We start from the raw sequence: 22,571 nt of genomic DNA, 5'->3' as shown, positions 1-22,571 counted from the left end.
TGTCTGTGCATCACCCCTCTCTAGCCAGTGCAGTGCCTGTGCTGAGACATTATTCCAAGCAGCCTCAGAAATCTAGATTGATTAACTCTGCGGAGAAAGTCCTGAGGGCCCTGGTGGACAACAAGCTATCCATGAGCCAGCAGTGTGCCCTTGTGGCTCATAAGAGACTCCAACTTTTCGATAGTTATTTTTTCCTTGTCACATAAACTTGCAGTATTTTACTGAAAGTCATTGGATATTTTGGGTTTGCTCTTTTTAGTTCTCACATGCCTGTAACTCTTTGAACGAGTAGGCAACACCTACTTTTTGGACTTTTGTACAGTTTAATCAGGAGAATCTTTCCATGAGATTTTAGAAATAGCATATAGATCAGATTTGTCTTAATAAATGAGCAAGTCTGTTTTAGCCTGTATCCAAGTTTTTAACTTCATTCTAAGGCCCTAGAATTTTTCTTCACTTTTTTCATGTTTTGATTAATTCTGTGTTTACTGTCTTGATCTTGTATCAAATAAAGCTTTTTTGTTCCTTTTACCTATTTTTCTCTTACTTGCTCACCCACTTTTATCTTACCTGACCTCCTCCTCAGAAACTGTTTCCCTGCCTTGCAGTGGGGAATCTAAACATTACGTGGGCACTCTCACAGAGAGTGGCCTAATAGTTCAGAAAACTGGAATCTTATTTCTTGTGTAGACAAGAATAATCCTTCTTCAGAAGAATTCTATTCACTTCTCAGGTATTTCTTTTGCAAATTTTGTTCCAAGGAAGGATTTGTTTCTCTCTTGCTCCTTCCAAAGTATTTTATAATCTTTAGGGGTTTGTGTTAATGGATGCTCCTGGTGCCAATACATACCACTGTGGTAGAATCTGTCAGACTTCATCTATCTATCCATCCCATCTTGCACTTGCAGTTCATATTTTGCTTCTTGTGAAGCAGTTCAGTTCTCTTATTATTTGGAAAATTCTCTTTCCTTCCCACGAAGAGAATCTTCCAGCCTTTGGATGCTTCTTTTGAATAGCTTAGCTGCCTTATGGGTTCAGCAGAGTGATCATCTGCAACTACTACTCATTTAAACTCTCTGTTCCTTTGACCAGCTGGATTGCCAGTGTATTCCTTGCAATTTCCATTTTGAGACATTACCAATCATCAGATACTTCCAAGTAGTCAGAATTCTTGTTTCATTTTTTTCCAATTATTACAGTTTGCCTTTTCTCACATGTTTCTAGGCATGCAGAATGTGGCCTGATGATTAAGGACTGCCAAACCACTTCCTTGGTTTTTGGTGGCTAGTCTATTCTTTTTCTTTTCTTTTGAGTCTGAGTCAATGAGACTGCCCACTTCTCATGGGAGTATCTCATACTCCAGTATCTCCCAAACTTTCTAATACTGAATGTATTTCAAGCCACAAATATTATTCCTTTGTAGCTATCAGCTTGAATATTTTGTAGAGGAAGTTGTTTCTGGCTCAGCAGAGGTATATTTAATGTGTTGTACATCCATTTCATGCCACTCTGATTCCGTATCTGCCTATCATAATTCTAAATGAAGAACTACGTCAAAGAGATCTGTCTTGCTCTGAAAACCACAGACAGTTTCGTTCAGATGTAAGTGTGGTCACTTGTTTAATTACTACAGTATTCAGTTCAGCAGCATGTATGTGGTTACATGTGATGAATTCAAATTGTACAAATTCAGTAAGATGAATTTAAGTTATATAAATTCAGTAACATTCTGCACATAGACAGTCCTTTTTCACTGTCCTGACTTAGGGTCTAAAATGCTAGCTACAGAACCCTCAACAACAACAAACAAAAAACCCCCACCGAAACAAAAAACTCCAACCAAACAAAAAAACGCTGTAGAAATTTTAAGCTCCCAAGACCTTTGTATACAAGGTCTGCCGATGCTGTCTCCAAATCTTTGTTATTTGATGCAGAGCCTGCTGGTGCAGATAATTTTCTTGCTCACTCAGTTATTCTCTTGCATTGGTAAGGGATTTTAGCGTACAAGCAGTTTGCAATTTTGTGTATGAGCGCCTTTGACTCTATCCAAAATGCTATTAACTTTGTAAGAATATTGTCATTTCCTAATGAAGATAAGACTGAGAACATCTGGTAGTTCCGTTCACAAAATCCTAATTGGAGCATTTCTTAGAAGCATAGTTTGAGATACTACTCAGTAGACATTCCTATCCTCTTTTGTTGTTTAAGCATTTAATGGTATCAGAAGTAGACTCAGCTGTTACAATAAGAATATAATTGGGCACAGCCCTTTTCTAAAGCATATTTATCTTAAATACATGTTTAAACATAAAATTTTAGTAGGGTTTTGTTCCAGAAAGGGAATTTATGAAGTGATGAAGAGCAAAAGTGTTTGTAAAAACCCATCTCAGTTTTCTTTTTAAACTTTAATCAGCAGTGCTATGAAGCCTAGTAGTAATAAAACTACATGTTTTTTAAGAATTACTTTACATTAGTGACTTCTGTTTAAAAAATTTTTTTTCTAAGAATTCTAAGGGGTTGGATAATATTCCTTTTTCTCTTGTTTACTCAGCTTTCACTCTGTTGAATAAAATGGCTCTATGAATTCAGTAGTTTCAGTTATTAGGGGTTTTGTGCATAAACTCCCCAATATGACTCTCCTTCCCCAACGTTTTTAGATGGTTTCCGTGCTTTCTATGTACAGCATAAAATAAAAGAGTATGATGCTCAAAAGAGGATTGAGAAGAAAAATGTCCCATTTTATGTCCTTGATATACCAGAACATGCTGAAGGCTTAGTTTGTACAGGTTGTCCTCAGTTTTCATTGTATAAGGCAGCTGTGAAGCTAAGTAAACATCATGTTTGGTGGTTATTTTTATTGGTAGTCAGATGTTTAAATCTGCAATTGGTTATAATGACCTGCAAAGATAGGTGATCTATTATTACACATGCTAAAGGCTATCATTCGTTTCTCGTGTTGTTTTGGACTGTCAGACTAAGACTTGGCAAAGTCACCATGTGACAGTTTCACTTTACATCTGTCACTACAGTCTCACTAAGTAGATGGTGTACAATCTCTTTGCCTTGGTTTTAAATGTAAAATACATAGGCCATCAAAAATGTGAACACAGGTATGTAAAGTAAAAGTTGAAGTAAAGTAAGTGGATTTAGGACTTCACAAACTTGTGAACTTCTGGTATTGCTTCGGAAGGAACAGTTTGAAAAACCAGAAAGTTGTATTCAGTAACTAATTTCCTCACCCCTTAATTCTACAGCGTTTTGAGCTTCAAGATTCAGAAAACCACTTGATTCCCAGAAAGATTACTAAAGTAGAAAGTGTACATGGAAACAAACCCTTCAAAGCTGATGTAACTGTCCAAATTGGTGAAAAAGAAGTGACATTCCAGGTATGAATCTATATTCATCAAACCGTAATATGTTTTTAAAAATTAGTAACTTGTTTTCATCAAGAATTTGACACTTACACTTGATACTGAAAGTAATTTGAATTTTTTTTAATACATGATATTTACTGGAAATGCATTTAAATATTGGAATATTAGTTTATGAATATACAAGATTTTACTTCTAGATAAACTCATACCTCCATGTGAATCATTACATTTTGGATAAAAAAAAAAAAGCCTCTGAATTTCTTTTTTTTTTTAATTGGATTAGAATAGCAGAGAGTACTTATGATGCTCTTGATGCTGCTTTCCCTTTTTCTTTTAGTAAAAACAATAGTCTGTCTTTGTTTACACTTCAAATAAAATCTAATGAGTGCTTGGTAATGTTTTGACACAGGATGTTGGAAAAGTGGAGCAAAGTAATCACATCAAATATGATTAGTTTGAGTTTCTTCCAATGAAGTTTATGACCTGCTAGGTAGTGAAATAAGTTCTTATTCAGGAAACAGATGCTGATCTGAGAATTTGAAGTTAATGTTGAAATTGGAGAGTCTAGAGAGTCTGTAAAGGTGAATTAGTGTGAGTCAGAGAGATCACAGTAACATTGGTGAGGAATATCCTCAGAGAGTTTGTACCATGACAAAGTTAAGAGGGGAACAACAGCAAATGGGAATTTTTCAGGAAAAGGTGAATCTGTAGGAATCTGATTCAACTCTTTTCTGAGGCAAAGATTTTTGTTTTCATTTGACGTATAGGTGATGCCTTCTGAAAGTATGTCTACAGAATGTCTCTGGGAACAGGAGGGCATAAGAAGTTTGCAGATGAAACAGTTATCAGACTAGAGCAGAAAGTGGAAACAGAGCAAGCGCCTTAATGTGGTGAAACTCTCCAAGGTTCTGGTCAAAGTAGCTCCTTCAGATTTTCACAATACTAGTTGCTCTTTCTCTTCTGTGTTTCTCTGATGAGCAGTGAATATTGGGTTTTTTTATTTTGTCTCTAGCATGAAAAGCCTAAAATTCTTCGCAGACCCCAAAGGTGCAATTGTTTTGATTCACATTTTATTAATCTTTTTCATGAAGTGTGGACAAAGGAGATGTGAAGGACTTTGTCTATCAGAAATTATATGATTAAATTTTGTGACAGTGACAATTCCAAGTTTGATGGATGACAATTATCAACAAAATATTACAGTAGTTTTGGACAAGTGTCACCTAGTCTACACAAAGCCTAGCATTATCATGGTGTAGCTTATTTAGGATTATGATTCTTTTTTTTCTTATAGGTTCCAGCTGGAACTGGACTGTTAAAAAATCATCCTCGATCAGATACTTTCATAAGGACTTCCAGCCATAATCAACTGTTGGCAGAAATGATGCAATCCCATATGGTTAAAGATATGTGCTTAATTGGAGGAAAAGTAAGAATTTAAATTTCAATTCTCCCCCTTTCCTCATGATCCTTAGAATGTAATCTAATTCTTATTTTTGTACTTTTTAGGGCTGTGGCAAAACTGTTATTGCTAAGGAGTTTGCTGATATACTGGGATATAGCATAGAACCTATCATGCTTTACCAGGTAAGGAAACTATCTGCTGATGATCATGCTTTAAATATGATCTCAGGTATAATACACAGACCTCGATTCTTTGTGTATACTGTTCTTCTCAATCAGTGACTTTAAAAGCTGCAGCTATGTTCATAAAACATAGGTTAAAACATGGGTTAAAACAATAAAGGAAGCAAAGATTTCAATGATAGCAAAGTCTTCTGATCATTATAGAGCATTTTTTACTCTCTGTGCTAGAATGCTCAAGTCTCTTCTTACTGCAGGCCAAAATAGAGGGAGTACAGTGCAGCAATATAGATAGTACAATGTTATTACATATAAACTGATCCTGATACTGCTTTCCTTCAATTTTATTGAGTTCATTGTGAATGTGAAAGAGATAATCTAAGTAAAATGTATAGTGAATCATCTAACACAATGGTCTTTCTTCTCGCCACAGAGAACTGACAACTCATTCTGTGCTTTGGCATTCAATGTTGTAAAGAAAACTTTGTCTTTTGTGTCTTCTCCTTTTTGGATTTTTTTTTTTCCATTTTGAAGTATATTTCCTGCCTTTGGGTCAGAGTAGTGACCACTGTAGTTCATGCATGTTGAATGCCTCTGGAAGACCTTTTGTAGTTCCTTTTTTGTTCTTCTTGGTCCATATGCCATTTAATCTTATAATGAAATTCTGCAATATCAGCACAATTTTTATATAGTTATGGCAGATAATTTCTTTTTGGTATTAAGAATGCACCATGGGGTTTATGTTTCTGGGGGATTTTTTGAAAGTTATTCTTCATGTAACATAGGCTTAATCTATCTTTGTTTTTTTTATGTGTCTCCTCTGTCAAGATATCCTAATATCCTCTTATATGTTGTTTTTTTCTGATGCGCGAGATGTGGAATTTTAATCAATATTATAAATTCAGTGCCTTTTCTTTTTTTATATTTATGTTTAATCTGATTACAATTGTGGTGGGACTGCGTTGCAGTAGAGATTAGAAGTTGAAGTTCCATGTGTAAAAATATTGCATCCTAGAAATGGAAAACAAGGACGGGTCTTTAAATGTAATATATACATGTTGTATTCAATGAATATTAACTTCATTATTCATAGATAGTATAGCAAACAGACAGTAGTCTTCCATCCTTAACCTAATTGATGCTAATTTATTTATGTTGTGTCTTAGTACAAGCGTGGCTTTCAAGATAAATTTGGGGTGAAGTGTGTGCTAACATAGTTTGAGATGTGCACAGGCAGTTGACATAGTTGCCTTAAAATTTAGCTGCATTTTTCATGTGTTGGAAGAAGACATTTACAGTAATTTAAAAAGTAAGGGCAGTGTGAATGTTTTTACTGAGTAGTTTGTAAAGTTTTTATTAAAAAAGATTAACATAGAAGAAGTAGTAGTGGTTCCGGGGAATTAGACATGTAGAATAATAAGGGAAAGAAGATTTTGCAGTTGTTGAGTTTTTTTGCAAACCCAAGCTCTGTCATAGCCAAGCCATGTCATAGCCAGTGGTCACTCAATACGTGTTTGGAAAGAACTGTCTGTCTTAGACTGTAATACACTCTAACCTCATGGCATAAACTGAAAAATTACAAGATTTAAAAGTAGAATTCAATAATTTGCTAGCTTTTCACATGGAGAGAGATCAAGTGTAAGGTTTTCTCCATAACCTTGAGGAATGGAAACATTCAAATAAAATATGAAGTCAGGAGTCTCGTATGACCTTTTGAGTCAAAATACACCAAATATCACAGGATTTACAATTGTGAGTGATAATTGGCAGTGCTGCAGGGAAACATTAGCATCCGATTTAATGCAGTATATTGGTCTCTTTCTTCCGTCCTTTTCTGCTTTACATTTTTCCCAGACAGCATGGAGACCTCCAAAGGAAGAAATGGCAGTGGCGTCTGATTTGGAAGTATAATGGTGTGTGGGGAGAGACACTGACAGAAATGGGTGATGAGGCTGAAGGGTTGAAATAGAAAAAAGTGAGAGAATATAGAAAAGACAAATATTGATGATGATGATGATGATGAAAAAAGGCAGTCTATTTTATGTTTTCTTGCACTGTTAAGAACCTCCCCAGACAGGATCCCATTGCTTTTCCTTCCCCCATATGGCTTCAGGTGATAAGGGCACAGACTTTGAAACTCTTATCTGCGTAGCTGGAGTCAGACAGATGACTTCTGCCCTTTTCTAATGCTTTAACTTTCATGGTCAGGTGTGAGCAGATTTGGGTTCCAAAGCTACATATCCTCATCAATGCAATGTTACATTTGTAGTAATATACTTGGATTCCCAGCAGCACCCATTATCTTTTGTACAGTGTTCTACTAAGATAAATGTATAGTTTCTGAGCCAGAACTGAGTGTGTCCAGCCAGTGTGCATACTTCTCTCTGTACTTGTCACTGTAAACATATTTTTAAATCATCCCAGGAAAATAACTTATGCAGCTTGACAAACCTGCTAAAGGACAAGCACACCCTAACCCTGGATTTGTTGCACACAATATTAGGTATTCACCAGCAAAATAGACAATTATTTGGTTAAAAACATGGCCACTGTTTTTCAACTTCCTACCTTTAATTAGTATGGCTGTGATGAATATGAGCAGAAGACTTCCTTTTTGGAGGCATATGAGCAGAGCTGACAGTGGAACTATTTGTTTAGTAAACATCTTTCTTTCAAAGGGATCTGTAATTCCTACAAATCTAGGCAAAGGATTTGAAGTATTTCCCATGGAAGTAACCTTTCCTTCAGTTTCACCAGGGTTTGATCAAGTTCAAAGGGCAAAGGGGTTTTACAGAGAGGCTTTTGGTGATATCAGACAATATCACTGAAGCAAACAAATGACTGTGAGCTGCTTGTTCACTATAAATTCCTGTGTAGCCAAGTCAACGTGAGATCCACATGTGTAGATGTTTCCTAATATGTAATATGTTACATAAACTCAATAGTTTTTACAAGAAGTAGTGTATAAAAATATTACTGAATGTATCTGAGCTATAAATAGAATTTCCAAATGCTTTTTTTTTTCTCAAAATATGTGATAACGTATCAGGGGCTTTGCATAGCAAAGTAATAGGATAATTTAATGACAACAGGTGTCAAGTTCATATACTAATTCAGCAATGAAGACTATGAAAAGTTTGATAATGCTGTAAATCTAGCATTTTTTTTCTACTTTGATTCAAAAGAGCATCTTTTTGTTTCTTTTTTTTCACAGAGACATCATATTGTCCTAAATTAAGGAGGTTTTTATTTGTCCTGTGGTTCGTTTTTATTTTCCAGTGATTTCTGCAGGCACAAAAATGAGTAGTGGGGCACTTACCCTTGGTCTGAAGCAATAGCACTGTTTTTCTTCAGGCTCTGTGAAGAAATGAATTCTTGGATTTTTTTTATATATGTATGATCTTTACTTTTTATATTTGCTTCATCATTCTTTGCATCTGAAGTTGGTTTAAGGGTTTGAAAAGTGTGAGAAGGCCTATCTCTCTATATTGATTTCATAAAAAAACCCAACTCTAAAAGCTTTTATGTTGTGAGATGAGAATCAAATTTACCTAAACCAAACCTTTTGAGAACCTAGATCATCATATACTAATAGCTGGCTCAGAGAACAGTTCCTGTCTCATTTGTGATATCTGACATCAGTATACAGATTTCTCATTATATGCAATTCCGTGTAGGCAAATTGCTGAGAAAGGAAACTCATCCTGATTAGGAAAGGTTTGTTTTTAATTTGTCTCTTAATGCAGATAAGCAACAGCAAATGAGGAGCAGCAGCCAGCTAGTTCTTTGTGGACTGTATCTAAGGAACTTTTAGTTTAAAGAGCATAAAATATAAGATTTTCTCCTCCCAGAGTTTCAGAGGGAAAAAAAGTAACAGTCAGACTTATAACAGTTTTCCAGCAACTTGCTCCTTTTCTTCTGCAGCAAAAACAGTCTTTTAAGCACATCACTAGTGTTTGTGTACTGAGATGTTTTTGTTTCTAGGACTTTTTTTATTTGTATGACCTCATAATTTTTCTTTACAAAATCCTTCCAATTTTGTATTTGAGAAAGACTAACAAATGATGAGTCCAAGTTGGCGTGAAAAGCAGGAAACTTAGATTTTTCACCTCATAATTGCCAAGAACACGATTAGTACTGTGAGCCATGAAGAACATCTAGGTTGGAGGCTTGTATTGGTATAGCTGCTAAAAGGGAATGGAACAGAAGTTACCCTACTTGTTTTCTCTCCTAAATGTCCTTTTTTCCCCCCTGAATACAAGCTATTTTAGAAAATAAACAATGCCGTGTAAACCGCTTAAGTTACAATGACTGTTACAAATTAAAATAAGCTTTTTGTTTATATGGCAATATATTGTTGCCATTGCTTTGTCCAAAATAAGAGGCAAAATTAATTCTTATTCTCCCCTTCAAAGGGAGGCATTTTTCAGTATTAGAGTATTATAAGACTATTTTTAATATCATGTATGAAATTATTTGAATAAAATTTATTAAAAATTGGATAAGAGTGAATAAATAAAAACAATAAGTCACCTGGCAAGTACTTAGCCATAAAATAAGTCCTTTACAAAAACTGCAGGTGTTAGCAACGATATTTCTTTTAATGTGTCCCTAAATTGAATAATATTCAACCATTTAAATCACAATATAAATATTCATTTTATATTTCAGAAAATATCTTGCAGCAAAATACACTTCTGAGTTTATCTCCAGAAGATTAATGCATGGTTCTCAAGTGTTGTTGGAATTAGAGATGGACATGCTATATAGCATACTAGGCTCTCAGTCAATTCATATTCTATGCTGTTTCATTTCTCTAGAGATGAAATAGTTCTCTGAATTATAAAACGTGTGTTAGTTAATTATTCAGTTACAGCATTTACTAGCTGCAGAATGCAGTTCTTATGCAAGTCCTGAAAACACAGAATTGATAAAGATGTTTCATATTATAGTTTTAGTCTAATTAATAGAAAAGAGCAAACAGAGCAGTAAAACGACAGAAATGCAACAATAAATATATGGTATGGTTTTGAGGATTTGAATGTGAGACTTTAAATTATACAAATGTGGAAGCACCAAAGGAACGAGACTTTGTCCTGTTATTTTAGGGCTTTTAAGGAAATATAGAAAGAGGAAATGATTCAGGGCAGCATATGACGTAATATATTCTATTTTTATTCTTTAAAGTTCAAAGGGTTTGTAGTTGTGAAAAGTACATATGCAAAAGCTACAACTACATAAAAAATATATTCTCATCTGATTTTAGGTTAAATTGTGTTCACAGCACAGCTCAAGGAAGGAATTTAATCTTCCAGGTCACAAAATTACTATTATGTCTTTGTTACTCTAGTGCTTACCTGTTCTAATGGAACATATAAAATATGTTTGCTAGAGGATGTAATAGATTTTGCCTTTGACTTTGTTCTATCCCTTAAGCATTATTTTGTGATATGCTATGTACTTTTGATATTATGTGTGTTAATGTCTTCTTTCTTACCCTTGTCTATTTTTCTGTCATGCTTCCACTGCATTTTCCTGCTGAGAGGTGGAATATCATGCTGTGTTCAAGATTAATGATGAAATCTTTGCTCGAAATTATTCTTGTTTGTTCCAGGTGTAAAGTACTGCCCCCTTCTGTACACAGAGCTGTGTACAAGTTGTCATATGCTGGTATTGTGTAAAAGGGGCAGGCTGGGGGAGTAAGGCTTTTGTTCTTGTTTCAGAGAGGTGACGTTGGCAAGAACTAGAAATTCCGAAGACTGTTTAACATTTTGTGTGTAGATTTGTGTGTGTATTTCTAATCCTCTTTGGAAAAGTAATTGAAGATTTCCTGCTAATCTTCCATGGGTATATCCTTAAGGAAGAACAAAAAGCAGTTTTTTAAGGAGAAAGCATGTACCCGTAAATTAAAAAAATAGAGCATGAGCATAAATATATTCTTCTCATGAATTGATGCTTACAGGATATGACGGCTAGAGACTTGCTACAGCAAAGGTATACTCTTCCTAATGGAGACACTGCTTGGAGACCCTCGCCACTTGTTACTGCAGCTCTGGAAGGAAAGCTTGTTATTCTTGATGGCATTCATCGAATTAACCCTGGCACTCTAGCTGTACTTCAAAGGTCAGTATGTGAGCACAGCTAAGTTGGGTGCATGTGATATGTTTGTTGAGTGCATACATACTGAGAAGTTAAGTTCTTCTGGTGAACATGGCTTTGTAACTTCAAGAATACTGTAAAGATCAATCTGAGTGTTAAAGTTTCGTAGAATATGTAAAGCTCATTTTTTTACGTAATTCAAAGCAGAAGCAATTATTTCATTTTTTATAAGTCTACAATAATACAGGAAATTTAAGTCTGTTTTAACTATGGAATGTAAGTCTGAATTTTTGAATGAGATAGATTTTACTCTAAAATTATGAAATCAAAAAATTAGTAATATTTGCACAGTGACCTGAACATGCAAGATGTCAAAAAAATTTTAATACTTTGAGTGCATTCTGCTTCTAAATAATATGTGATCATTACAATTATATGTAAAAGTATACTTTATATGGATTGCAAAGAACTATTTCTAAACATTATTGCATAATTCAATAAAAAATTAGTTAAACTTTGCAGAACAGAAACAGTAATAGCAAATACTATGTTAATAATAATCTATAATGTCAGGTCAATTTTTTCTGCTGTTTCATATGCCTGCATCATATACTGCCTTTTGTAAAGGACATCTTGAGCTTTAAAACAGGTTGTAGCAAAAACATTTTGTGCTTTCTGTTATTATATATATATGCAGAAGGGCAGAAGAGAGAATTCTACTTGCCTGTGTTTTTGCTTTGTCATCAGTTTAGCTTTTCCATTATGATTTTTTCTTCTGATGTCTGCATGCGTTATAGCTAATCAACTTCTGTCTACGAAAAAATAAAAGCTGGGTCTGTATGTATGTTAATCATTAAAGCCAGCTGAAAGATATCTCTTCAAGAAACAAAAGAAAAGTATATTGCTTGGTACAAGCATAACAAAGCAGCTGTTTCATGCCATTTATGCACACTACACTGGTAAGAAGGATGGTTTTTATTTTTTGCATTCTTACCATATCTGTTTAAACTAAGTTAACTGACTATGTGCTAAAATTTACGCATGTTATTTTACCTCCATGTGTGGATGCATCTGAAGTTGTTATAACTTTTTCTTTTTCTGTGGCCCATATTGACTGAGATAGCTTTTAAAAAAACACGTGGAGTTATAGATATTTTAAAAATTAATCAGTGGCTAGCTAGAGCTTATTCTTTATTTTCAGACTAGTACATGACAGAGAACTGACTCTGTATGACGGCACCAGATTGTTAAGGAAAGATAGATATCAAAACTTAAAAGAAGAATTGCAGCTCTCTGATGAAAAACTGCGCGAAAGGTAAAGTATCAACTACAAGTTATGAAAGCAAACAGCATTTCATTTTTTTCATTTTTTTAATAAAAAACTGCAAAATACTTTTCTATTGAATAGATACCTTCTAATCACTAGGAGAAACATCTTTTAAATATCAGGTTCCTTGAGAGCTCTATTTCTTTTTGTGACATGGGAAAATTATATCCTGTTTAGAGTGCTTGAACTAGAAGGAAAACATTCAATATCCTTTAAGAGAAGCAGTTAGAAATTGAAGAGAAATTTTAAGTACATCCAAAAATAGATATAAAGCTATACGATATTTAGGTTTTGGAGCATTTTATTAAAAGCCTTGGAAAATAAAGCTAAGTTGAAATTAAATACTACTTGTTACATTCTTTTGCCTCATTACCTAGAAAGCTGGTATTTAATTTACAACTAATATGGGGCAGGAAATCCTAAGGATGGGTTGGGACCCATTATGCTTATTCTTTTTATTTCTTCATTTCCACTTGTCTGCCAGAAACATTCCACAGATAGAAATGTTTTCTAGTCCTCTGAGGCCATATTTGATACATAGTCAAACACTGCTGACCAATTCTAGTTTATGTTGAGAGTATGTCAAAACAAATGCAATCTAATATTCAGTAATATATAAGGAGCTAAACATATTGTGATTCTGAAATGGATCTACCATCTGAAAAAACAGTTGAAGTTTTATGTCAGATGTCCATGCTCATATTAATGCTGCATGCTCTGTGTGTGCCCACTATGAAGAGGCCTCACTGGTTCATGATGTACTACTCAGTTTCTCTCAATTATCTCACTGAATCTGATTTTTTTCTTTACCTCCTTTATAGTCCACCCTTTTCTTTTACTGGTTGTTTTTTTATTTCTGGTTCCCTTTTTGATCAAAATACTGTGGGGTTTAAAAAAAAAAAAAAAGGACCAAAAAATGCACTACAAAACCAACCAAAAAAACAAACTTCATTTTAAGCCTTCTACTTTTTTGTAGGTATGGTGTAATCTAAGCCTACTTGTTGCAAATTCTATCCACTCTGCTGAGACAATACACTTAGCTAGATGGTCATTTCCTGCGTTTGTTTTATTTGAGTGAAGAACTGTACATCAGGGAAGTGTTCTGTTTATTGGGACTTTAAGCATAGACTTTGAAAGAGCGGTAAAAAAGCTCCAAGGGCCCATCTAGGTTGGTATCCCAACTTTGCAGTGGACTCTGTACTTCCAAATATATCTATTGTGTAAGGCTCCTCCCTGCTTCATGTTCATGGTCTTGTCCAAGGTGCTTTCAGGCAGAATGGCAGTAGCTGTGCTGTTTTGCTTACTGCCTAGGACCCTTTATTTCATTGCCAATATATTCCAAAAACCTAGACAATGAATCGCACATTCATCTTCAGTACTGCCCCTCTTACTGGATCAAATGTCTTTCACAAGAATAGAGCTTTACATCTGGATTCTGCGTCTCCGTTATAACTGTGGCTGTTTTGGCAATGGACTGCCTTTAACCTTCATTAGCTGTTAAATCATGAGAACTGTCCAGGCTATCTTCTTCAATCATTGTTCTGCAGACCATTCTTACTGTGTGACCTCTGAATCTACTTTCCTTTCTTTCAGTCTCATTGAGTAACCTGATGGTTCCACTGTTCTGTTCAGTGATAATTGTGCATTTGTGCATTGGTTTTGGCTATTTTGGAGGCTCCATAAGTCTTTTTTTTGGGGGGGGGGGAGGGCTTTCCTTGAAAGGCTGTCTCTCTCTCCTTCAGATTGCAATGTACTGCTTTTACTTAACCACTTTAATATTTTGCAACATAGTGTTTTGTGAGTTGCTAAACTCTTAGTTATCTATTTGACTGACAGTGAGCTCTCGCTCTAATCCATAAGTGAGAGGTGTCTACTGTATTAGGCAGGAATGAATTTCTGATTAGTACTTGGTCTTAAAAACAGACAGATACCCCACTGTTTAGGCATGCTTGCATCTGGAAGCTTGGTGTGACCATTTAGCTCCATCTTGGCTATAGATGAAAATTCTTCATCCTGAATTATCTGAAGTCCATTTTGCTGAGAATCCTATCCTCCTAGGTGAAACATTCAGTCTGCTCTTGTTTTCTCTACTGACTTACTCAAAAGAAACCAGGTTAAAGTAATGCAAACATGTGACTACTTCCTTGGTTTTGGCTATGGGCTTCTTTGACATCACTGGGCAACTCCTCTCTACAGAGGGGCACTGTTCTCATGAGCCCTTTAGAAACTGAAGGTGTTCTAGGACTTGATCCTAGGTTTTGGTGCCTTCCATATTCTGTAAACATCACTACCTTTCACTGGCTCCAGGATGTGAGTCAGTAGTTGACATCTTTGATTCCAGAACTGTATTCTTCCTTGCTACTCATCCTTTTCAGCAGTAGTTACCTGTCCCTGCAAGCTTCAGTACATCCCAGTGTTGCAGAATGCTGCAGAATTAACCCTTCTCTCCAGGCACCTTCTCATCAAATGCTATCTGAGGTACTGACAGCTGATTTAATCACAGACTTTATTCATGGTGGTGCTAACCATCCCTTCTTTGCCTGCAACGTATTGCCTTGTGGAGAAGTGACACAGAGTATGTTGTACCATGAATTTATTAGCAGATTGGCTGGGCAAATTCTTACCGGATTGCAATTGGGAGATGCTTTCTATATTGATGAGAAACATCTCTCTTGCTGCATGTCACTGACTGTGGCTAGTGGTGTTAGCTGTATTTCTGATGTTAGAGTAAGATGAAAAGACAGCTTTACTTACCCTGATTTACTAGATTTGACTAAAGTAATTTAGTAGTGCAATTGCTCGTTGCCAGGTGAGTGGAATTTATGATGTCATTCCCAGTTTGGACTGAATTTGTGATATTTGAGTGACATATTAAGCCTACTGGTAATTTTCCAATTAGGGAGTTCCTGTGTAAAGTGGTTTCGAGTTTTGTTTGAATCAGAGGATTATTCTGACTTTTTTTTTTTTTTTACAAGTCCCACTCCTTCAACCTCAATTGTCATTTGTATATTGGGAATCAATACAGTACAAAGGATACATATTATCTACCTGATATCATGTGCTAATGTAGTTCTTAAGAGAAACAGAGGAAGAAACATACTGAAAGGCACATCAATGGTTCACTGAAGTGCATTCAGCTCAGCTCTGCTGTGCCTGAGTGTTCTTGATTGTAGTGACTATTTGTAATATAGTTTCCAGTGTCTTTCTTCTGTGCTACTTCTGATTGTTCATAAATGCAAAATAACTTGTTGTTACTCTCTGTTCCCTTAATTTAAGACTCACTAGTGACATGGCCAGATGCTGTTGTAGGGTACCTAAATACAAATATGCCTCTCATAGTGAAAAAGAAAAATGGATAATGCTTTATAGTAGACTACTTTGTGAATGGAATTTTAAAACAGAATTTCCATCTAAATCTGTTTTAGAGAGAAGGTGTACCATTCCTAACCAATGATCAAAAGTTCAGTAAACACTTTTTTTAGTTTCTGTTTGTAAAAGGATTTGACACACCTAAAGATTTTCCCCATTTTTAAGAAGATAAAAAATTGTGATACTAATGGAGATGTTTTAGGAGACTCCTTCTTCAGATGAGCAAGACACATTTTGGACTAGGCTTTTGTGTTCCTGTATGAAAATGCTTGATATTAAAAAAATAATATTTTCCCACGGTTTTAGTGCCTTTAATTTTTAGTGCTTCAATAGTCAGAATACTCATCTGTGTAGTAGAAGAGAAAGGAGAAGAGGGTCAAGAGTTTGTTGATTTTTTTTATTTTTTTTTTACTAAAGGGGTGGTATTTCAGATTCACACTATGGTCTAAAAAAATCATTGAGTTATATGTTCACTATTATTTCATTACATTTCTACATCTGTATAAAAAATACCATTTTTCTAAGAAGAGCTTGAGACCGGTGAGTGCAATAGCTCTCTCAGGACTGACAAGTGCAAGCAATATGTTGCTCTTGCCCTTGCCCTTGATTTTGGGATACTCCTTGGCCTGCTGAAAGCCTGTAAGCTACAAGGTAACTAATACTGGCCACACTGTCATTTTTCCTCTATTTTTTGTTATGCTAGTTTGGCTGTGAAGTTAGCAAACATAGTAGGATAACATCCTTTCATTTGAGGAGACTAAGAAATCTTGTTTATGAGTTTAAGGAGAAGAAAAAAAAGCAGCCCTTGAGAAAGTGACAGATGGTCCTTCAAGATATTTTACATAGAAGGAAATTATAGATGCTGATACCTTATTCATTTCCCCGACCAGGTTCAGAGATTAAGAGAAAGTATGTTCAGGTACTGTGCATATCCAAGATTTCTGCAATAGAATTTCTTCTATAATCATCCATTACGTCACCAAGACAGATATTGTAAAGATAGCACACAACCTTTGCAAGACAAGCAGTGAAGTGTTTATCTCATGATGAAGTATTTTAACCTGTTTGTGTGGATATACCCCCCAGAACATGCGCACACACACACGCGGATGTGAAGTCCTTGTTGTGGTGAGCAGAAAGGCAGCTATTATAGGAAAATTCAGAAGAAGGTATGTAATAGGATAGTTCAAAAGCTAAAAGAAGTCACTCATAATTCATGGATGGTTTTAATGCCTTGCAGACAGTGAATTATTTTCCATGCAATTAGGTTGAAAGGGAACACACAGTAGATGAGGCAAATATGAAGTGTGGCAGGGAGTGACTTTATCAAGCGATAGAATTTTTAATTGCTTACATTTTTTAGCTTTTACTTCATTTGTTGTTGAGGGGTTTGTTTTTTTCCCAGTTTAGTGAATTTTAAGATAAAGTAATTTGTTAATTTTAGACTGCGGTGAAATTTAAGAAATACAGCAAGAAAGTAACAATAGGTAATTTTGGTCCTAGTATTATAACAATTCCCAACTCATAAAAATTGATAGAAAATGTGATTTATTAAATCGTTTTACAGGAAGAGACAAACAAAAATAGTTTGGTTTTGCACAGTGGCATTAGAAATGCCATTCTGCATTGTATTTCTTTTTTTTTCTGAGAAACTTCAATTGCTCGAAACCATGTGTCAATAACAAGAAAATCTTCCCCTAAAATCGCCCACACTGTGTTCTGATCTGCCTCTCGAGAGCAGTGGTGGTAATCCTTGGTTGGAATTAAACAGTAATGTCAAAAGAAGGACACTCATTTTATTAGGAGAGTGCTCTGCTGCCTGTGTGGTCAATAAATATTTGATAGAGAGAAGGATAGAGACTCTTTGCATGAATCAATTAACACCAAATCTTCCCACTGTGTTTGAGGCTCATTAATTAAAAGATGCCAGGTTTTTAACAAGATACACTTACTTGGCCTTCATTTGCAAAAAACACAAGATTTCCTGTCATGTCAAAGATTTCTTTTCTATAAAGTACAACTCCACATAGGAGCTCTCCATATTATATTCCTTTTGAGTCTTGATCTATAATGTGATGGAATAACTTTGAAGCTCTTCAATTGTGCTGATGGAAACTTTCAGAGAACTGCAGGATTGAGTAATTTGTGGCATTTGTTTTAATAATACACTTAGCTTGACATTTTCAACATTGCAAAAGTCAGTCCAAACAATAGGCTTTTGAAGTAGCCAAATAGTTTTATTCATGTTTACAAACTGGATGCCTACAACAGTGATGTTGTGATATGTCCAAGTCTAGAGATTAGTCAGTGAATTTAACTGATATCACCAAATTAGCTTGCTCTGACTTAGCACCTACTCTCCTCCCACTTCTTTCTATGCTTTTCTTGGCTGTCCCCATGGTGCCCCTTGAGTTAGACAGTGACAAGATACAAAAGAAATGTGATTCCTTTACCAGGAAAGTTGACTACTTCTTGTGTTCTCTTATGGTATTGCAGAAGGGCTAGAATTTGATGGATTTCTGGAGGAGGGTTGTTTTTCTTCCTAGTAATGTAGAGAAAGGCAAGTCTGTAAGTATATGTATTTTTCCTATCTAGGAAATGTTTTCTTCTATAATAAGGTTGGCTACTGTTCCCTGACCTTTTTTTATGCTTAGTGACAGTGACATTCCCATTGGTTCCTCTTTCATGTGATGTTTTCAGACATCTATTTCTATTTTTATCAATCAGGGAGTAGCTTCTAGGCTTATGACTTTCAGCTGAGAATAACTCATGCTACTGCCTTAGTTCGCTTTGATACAAGAGAGTGCTATGACTGCCCTGTTGTATCACAGGTTTATTGTTGTGACAAACAGCCAACTATGCAGTAGATTTGTTGATCTATGTCTTCAGTAATTTATAAAGAAAATGACATGGTAACAGCAATATAAGTTGTCTAATTCAGTGTCTCTTGCTTTTTCCAAACGAGCATCTATTTTAATAAAAGTACTGTAAAATTAGTTGTTGAAAACAGGCCCTCCTCGCACAATTTGACTGGCTTTTGTATCTGACTTGTTATTCTATTATTTCTGCTGCTTCTAGAGATCATGCGCTTGTGCCGATTGATGAGTACCAATGAATGTCCAGTCAGAGGAGGTGAAAATATTACATAAATAAAGAATAAAAAAGGTGTGAAGAAGACAAAGATACCAAAATCAAAGGCAGTGGTCTTTTAGTGCCCTAACACATCTAAAAGTTGTATATTTAAGTTTGTGTTGTAAGCTCCCGTTATCTTCATTAGGTGACTATTAGTCACCTAATCATGCAGTGAGAACTGAGGAACACTGGCTGAAGCTAGCGGGTCAGTTCCATAAAGATTTAAAAAACAATAGTAATAATGTTGTCATATGTTGTCACAGGCAGTTGTGGAGGCAGATAGGATGGAGAAGTTCAGAAGGGTGTTAGACAAATTTGTGGGTAAACGGACATTAAAGCAAATAGATATCTACCCTCTGATATCCTTGAAGATATGGTTGTAGGTGCTAGGTGAGTATGAGGAGGATAGACTACTGGTAGTGGCTAGACTTCTGTGCTTTCCCCAAGGAGTATCTCCAGCTGTCGTAATGAGGGATAGTACATGTAGTTGGATGGGTAGATTTAAGAATGCAGGACAGCAATTCTTAAGTTCTTGTAAGTCATAATCCGTCTTTTGAGAGACCTGTCTCCTCATGCTGACTCTAAAATGAGCCAGGGGTGAGGTGATTGGTTTGGTCTTTGAAGCATAACTTTCAGGAGTATTATAAAGTTAGGCATATTAATCTCATGCTAAGAGTCTAGATGATCTTCCAAGGGCCACAAAGAGCATCTGTAAGGGGAATACTCCTAGACTGTTACTAAATTCATCTTTTCATGGTATGTAGGCCAGTCTCTACAGTGTCATCCTTTCTGTCAGTCTAATTGAGTACAAGAAATTACTCATTACTGCAGCTCTGGTAGGTCTTGTTTTCTCCCTGTGAGACATCCTGCTTTAGGTAAAGCACTTGAAAAAGTCCATCAAATGAGTGAGATGTGTCCATTTCAGATATACAACACAGTAGACTGTAGCTTAGTTGGGTGCCCTTCTGAACATAAAAGATGCGTACTTTTTCTTAAATTGCAAGTCCCATTATGCAGCCTTTTTTTTTTAACAAAGTTGCATTGCAAATGATCTGAATATAGTGTTATATGATTCAGTACAATCATTTATCTCTTTTTCATCTGTTGTAAAATTTAAATTTGATATTCACTGCTTAAGCCAGGTAATGCATTTTTAAACTCTTTTTTTTTTTTTTTTGTAGGTCTATCTTTCCTATCCATCCTTCTTTCAGAATAGTGGTCTTAGCAGAACCTCCTGTCATTGGAAGTAGTACCCAGCAATGGCTGGGTCCAGAGTTTTTGACACTGTTTCTTTTTCATAATGTTCGGTCTTTAAGCAAGAGTGAAGAAATTGAAGTTATTAAAAAAATGGTAAGTATATTCAGTATTTTAGGCACTTAGTGACTACCACTTACTGAACAGGTTTATTTGCTACATAAAGAAATATCTTGCTATTTCAGTGTAGCATAAATGAGTTACTTTTCACATCTTATCAAAGCATTCTTATTGTGATATTAAATGATACTGTAATAAGAAAGTAGTCTTTGTCACAAAGCAACTGTGGCAACTGTGTGCTCATTGCATCTGAGTATAGCTGTATGTGGAACTTGCATATCTTGCAGTAAGATTAATGCCGTTTTTCTTTCAGATTCCAAATGTGCCCAGTGTTGCTGTGGAGCAGTTGTTGTCATTAACGCACAAGCTTCGAGAGACAAATGATGCCACAGTGAGCCCTTTTTCTTTTTTTTTTTTCTTCTCCTTAAATTTACTATCTCCTGCTATGACTGTTTTAGCAAAGGCTGGGTATAACATGCTAAGCTATGGTGTTATTTCAAGGGTCAGCTGAGTGGAAAACCAGCCCCAGAAAATTATTGCTGGCAATTACTGTACTGCATAATCTAAACTTTTTCGATTTATGATGTACATATTTGGAGTCTGCATAAGTAAAGCTTTTAGGAATTTGCTTGAATTCCAGGGAATCAAGAAGAACAGTACACATGTTGTCAGTGAGTTTAGATATGTGACTCACAGTGAAACGTGGTGAGATGCCTTTTGAATAGGTATGTGCGTTCAAATACATTTTGATTACTTCACTTTAGTAATTGGAAATTTGATAGATGACATTGTTGAGGCTTTTTGGGCAATAGGAGCTACCTGGACATTATAAATGCTGGTGGGCAGCAGTAGAGATTCAGGAAAGGGAAAGCTCCAGAACTCCTGGCTGTGTTACTGCTATAGGCTATTTATTAAAGACGACATGTCAAGAAAAATAAGTTCTGCTGACAAAGTGACCACAAAATTCCTTAAAAAGATACAACTAAGTCATAGTGAAAAGAAAAAGAAATTATTGCTATGGCAACTAAAACACTGCATGTTTTTGATGTAACTAAAATGTAAAACATTTTTACTGGAGTCCAGGAGTTTAACTGGTATGGGAATTCATTGTCTTTAGTTTTTATGATTTTAACTTCGTTAATAGTTTTTACAGTCTTACTATTTAAGAAGCTGAAAGAGGCTGTTATGCTCTTTTGAGCTTAAAAAAAGTAAGTGAAAAGGTAGACGTTTAAGTACACTGTTGAGACAGAGTTGTTATTATTATCTATTTAGCTTCCTATATCTAATGTATATGTGTATTGTTTTTGGCATACTTGGACACATACCATGCCTAATCAGAGCATTACAAAAATCCTTTCCAAATATGGACTTGTGGTTATCTGTAGAATTGTGAAATACCTAAACGAATTATATGATGTTGGCTAAGAAGTGAGTCACAGTATGGTTTGAGGGAGGATTCTTGTGATCAGCAGTGACATAAGACATGTCGAGAATAGCACACCTGTGCAGAGAGCTGAAATGTGTGCCTTATGTATCTTAGGCTATTTATAGAGTTGTCTAAATAAATAAATCTCTGCCAGAGATAATCCTGAAATATTAACCGTTGTTTAGAGTGATTTTGTTAAAAATAGAGTACCTGTAGACTGTTCACTCTGTAGGTGTTGTCTGCGTCGTTGTAATTGTTTGCTTGATCTACAAGAGAATCTGGAGACCACAATCAAGATCCTGTTGAATTAGATGTCTCATATATATTACAAAGACTGTCACTAACCCAATTTTGAGTTTATGGTTGTTCAATTTAAAAAATACCAAACCATATAAGAAAGGAGGAAATTTTCTTACCAAAATTTTAACTACCAGTTGCAAGTATCCAAAAGACGTGATGCAGCTTTTCCTCAGTGGTCCGTCCTGTTCCTCCGTGTTTATTTATTTCAGTGCAGGATCTGAACCTATATATTATTTAGAATTTATATGCCCACATCCCTACAGATTGGACTTAATCAAGGTGGCATGACGTATGAAATACACTACCTCATTTCATATGCCCAGCTGCTTTTCTCCATCAGTGCAGTCTCATAGGTTGTGATTTATTGCCTATCTGCCAAAACTTGCTCTGCTTAGGAACCTTTCAGTTGTTTAAGATACTTTTGTATGATCTCCAAAGGCAGTGAAAGTTCTGGCTAGTAAGTAGGGATAGCAAGGATACAGCACTTGCTCCTCTCCCTTGCCCTTGCTTCATGCTTGGCTGAGCAGGTCTTGAAATAACACATGAAATGCCATCATTTATATCACAGTCTCCACAGTGCTGGGTGGTGAACTATGATTGTTCAGAAGATGCTTCACAATTTTCTATCAGTGAAAGCAGGAGGAGG

The 22,571-nt window shown here is 35.5% G+C and overlaps 1 protein-coding gene across 2 annotated transcripts in view; it reads left to right on the top strand.

Annotated features, from left to right (window-relative positions):
* VWA8 (von Willebrand factor A domain containing 8) overlaps window positions 1-22,571 on the top strand; it is a 186,372-nt gene that overhangs the window by 45,116 nt on the left and 118,685 nt on the right. For both annotated transcript variants that reach the window (XM_064645638.1, XM_064645639.1), the window contains exons 10-16: window positions 3,255-3,386; window positions 4,669-4,803; window positions 4,884-4,961; window positions 10,921-11,081; window positions 12,259-12,372; window positions 20,067-20,235; window positions 20,513-20,590. In XM_064645638.1, coding sequence (XP_064501708.1) covers window positions 3,255-3,386; window positions 4,669-4,803; window positions 4,884-4,961; window positions 10,921-11,081; window positions 12,259-12,372; window positions 20,067-20,235; window positions 20,513-20,590 — 867 coding nt within the window. The remainder of the gene's footprint in view (window positions 1-3,254; window positions 3,387-4,668; window positions 4,804-4,883; window positions 4,962-10,920; window positions 11,082-12,258; window positions 12,373-20,066; window positions 20,236-20,512; window positions 20,591-22,571) is intronic.

The sequence above is a fragment of the Pseudopipra pipra genome, chromosome 2 (assembly GCF_036250125.1).
Source record: "Pseudopipra pipra isolate bDixPip1 chromosome 2, bDixPip1.hap1, whole genome shotgun sequence".
Taxonomy (NCBI): Eukaryota; Metazoa; Chordata; class Aves; order Passeriformes; family Pipridae; genus Pseudopipra; species Pseudopipra pipra.
The sequence above is the reverse complement of the archived record's forward strand: the minus strand, read 5'-3'. Positions and strand labels throughout refer to the sequence as shown.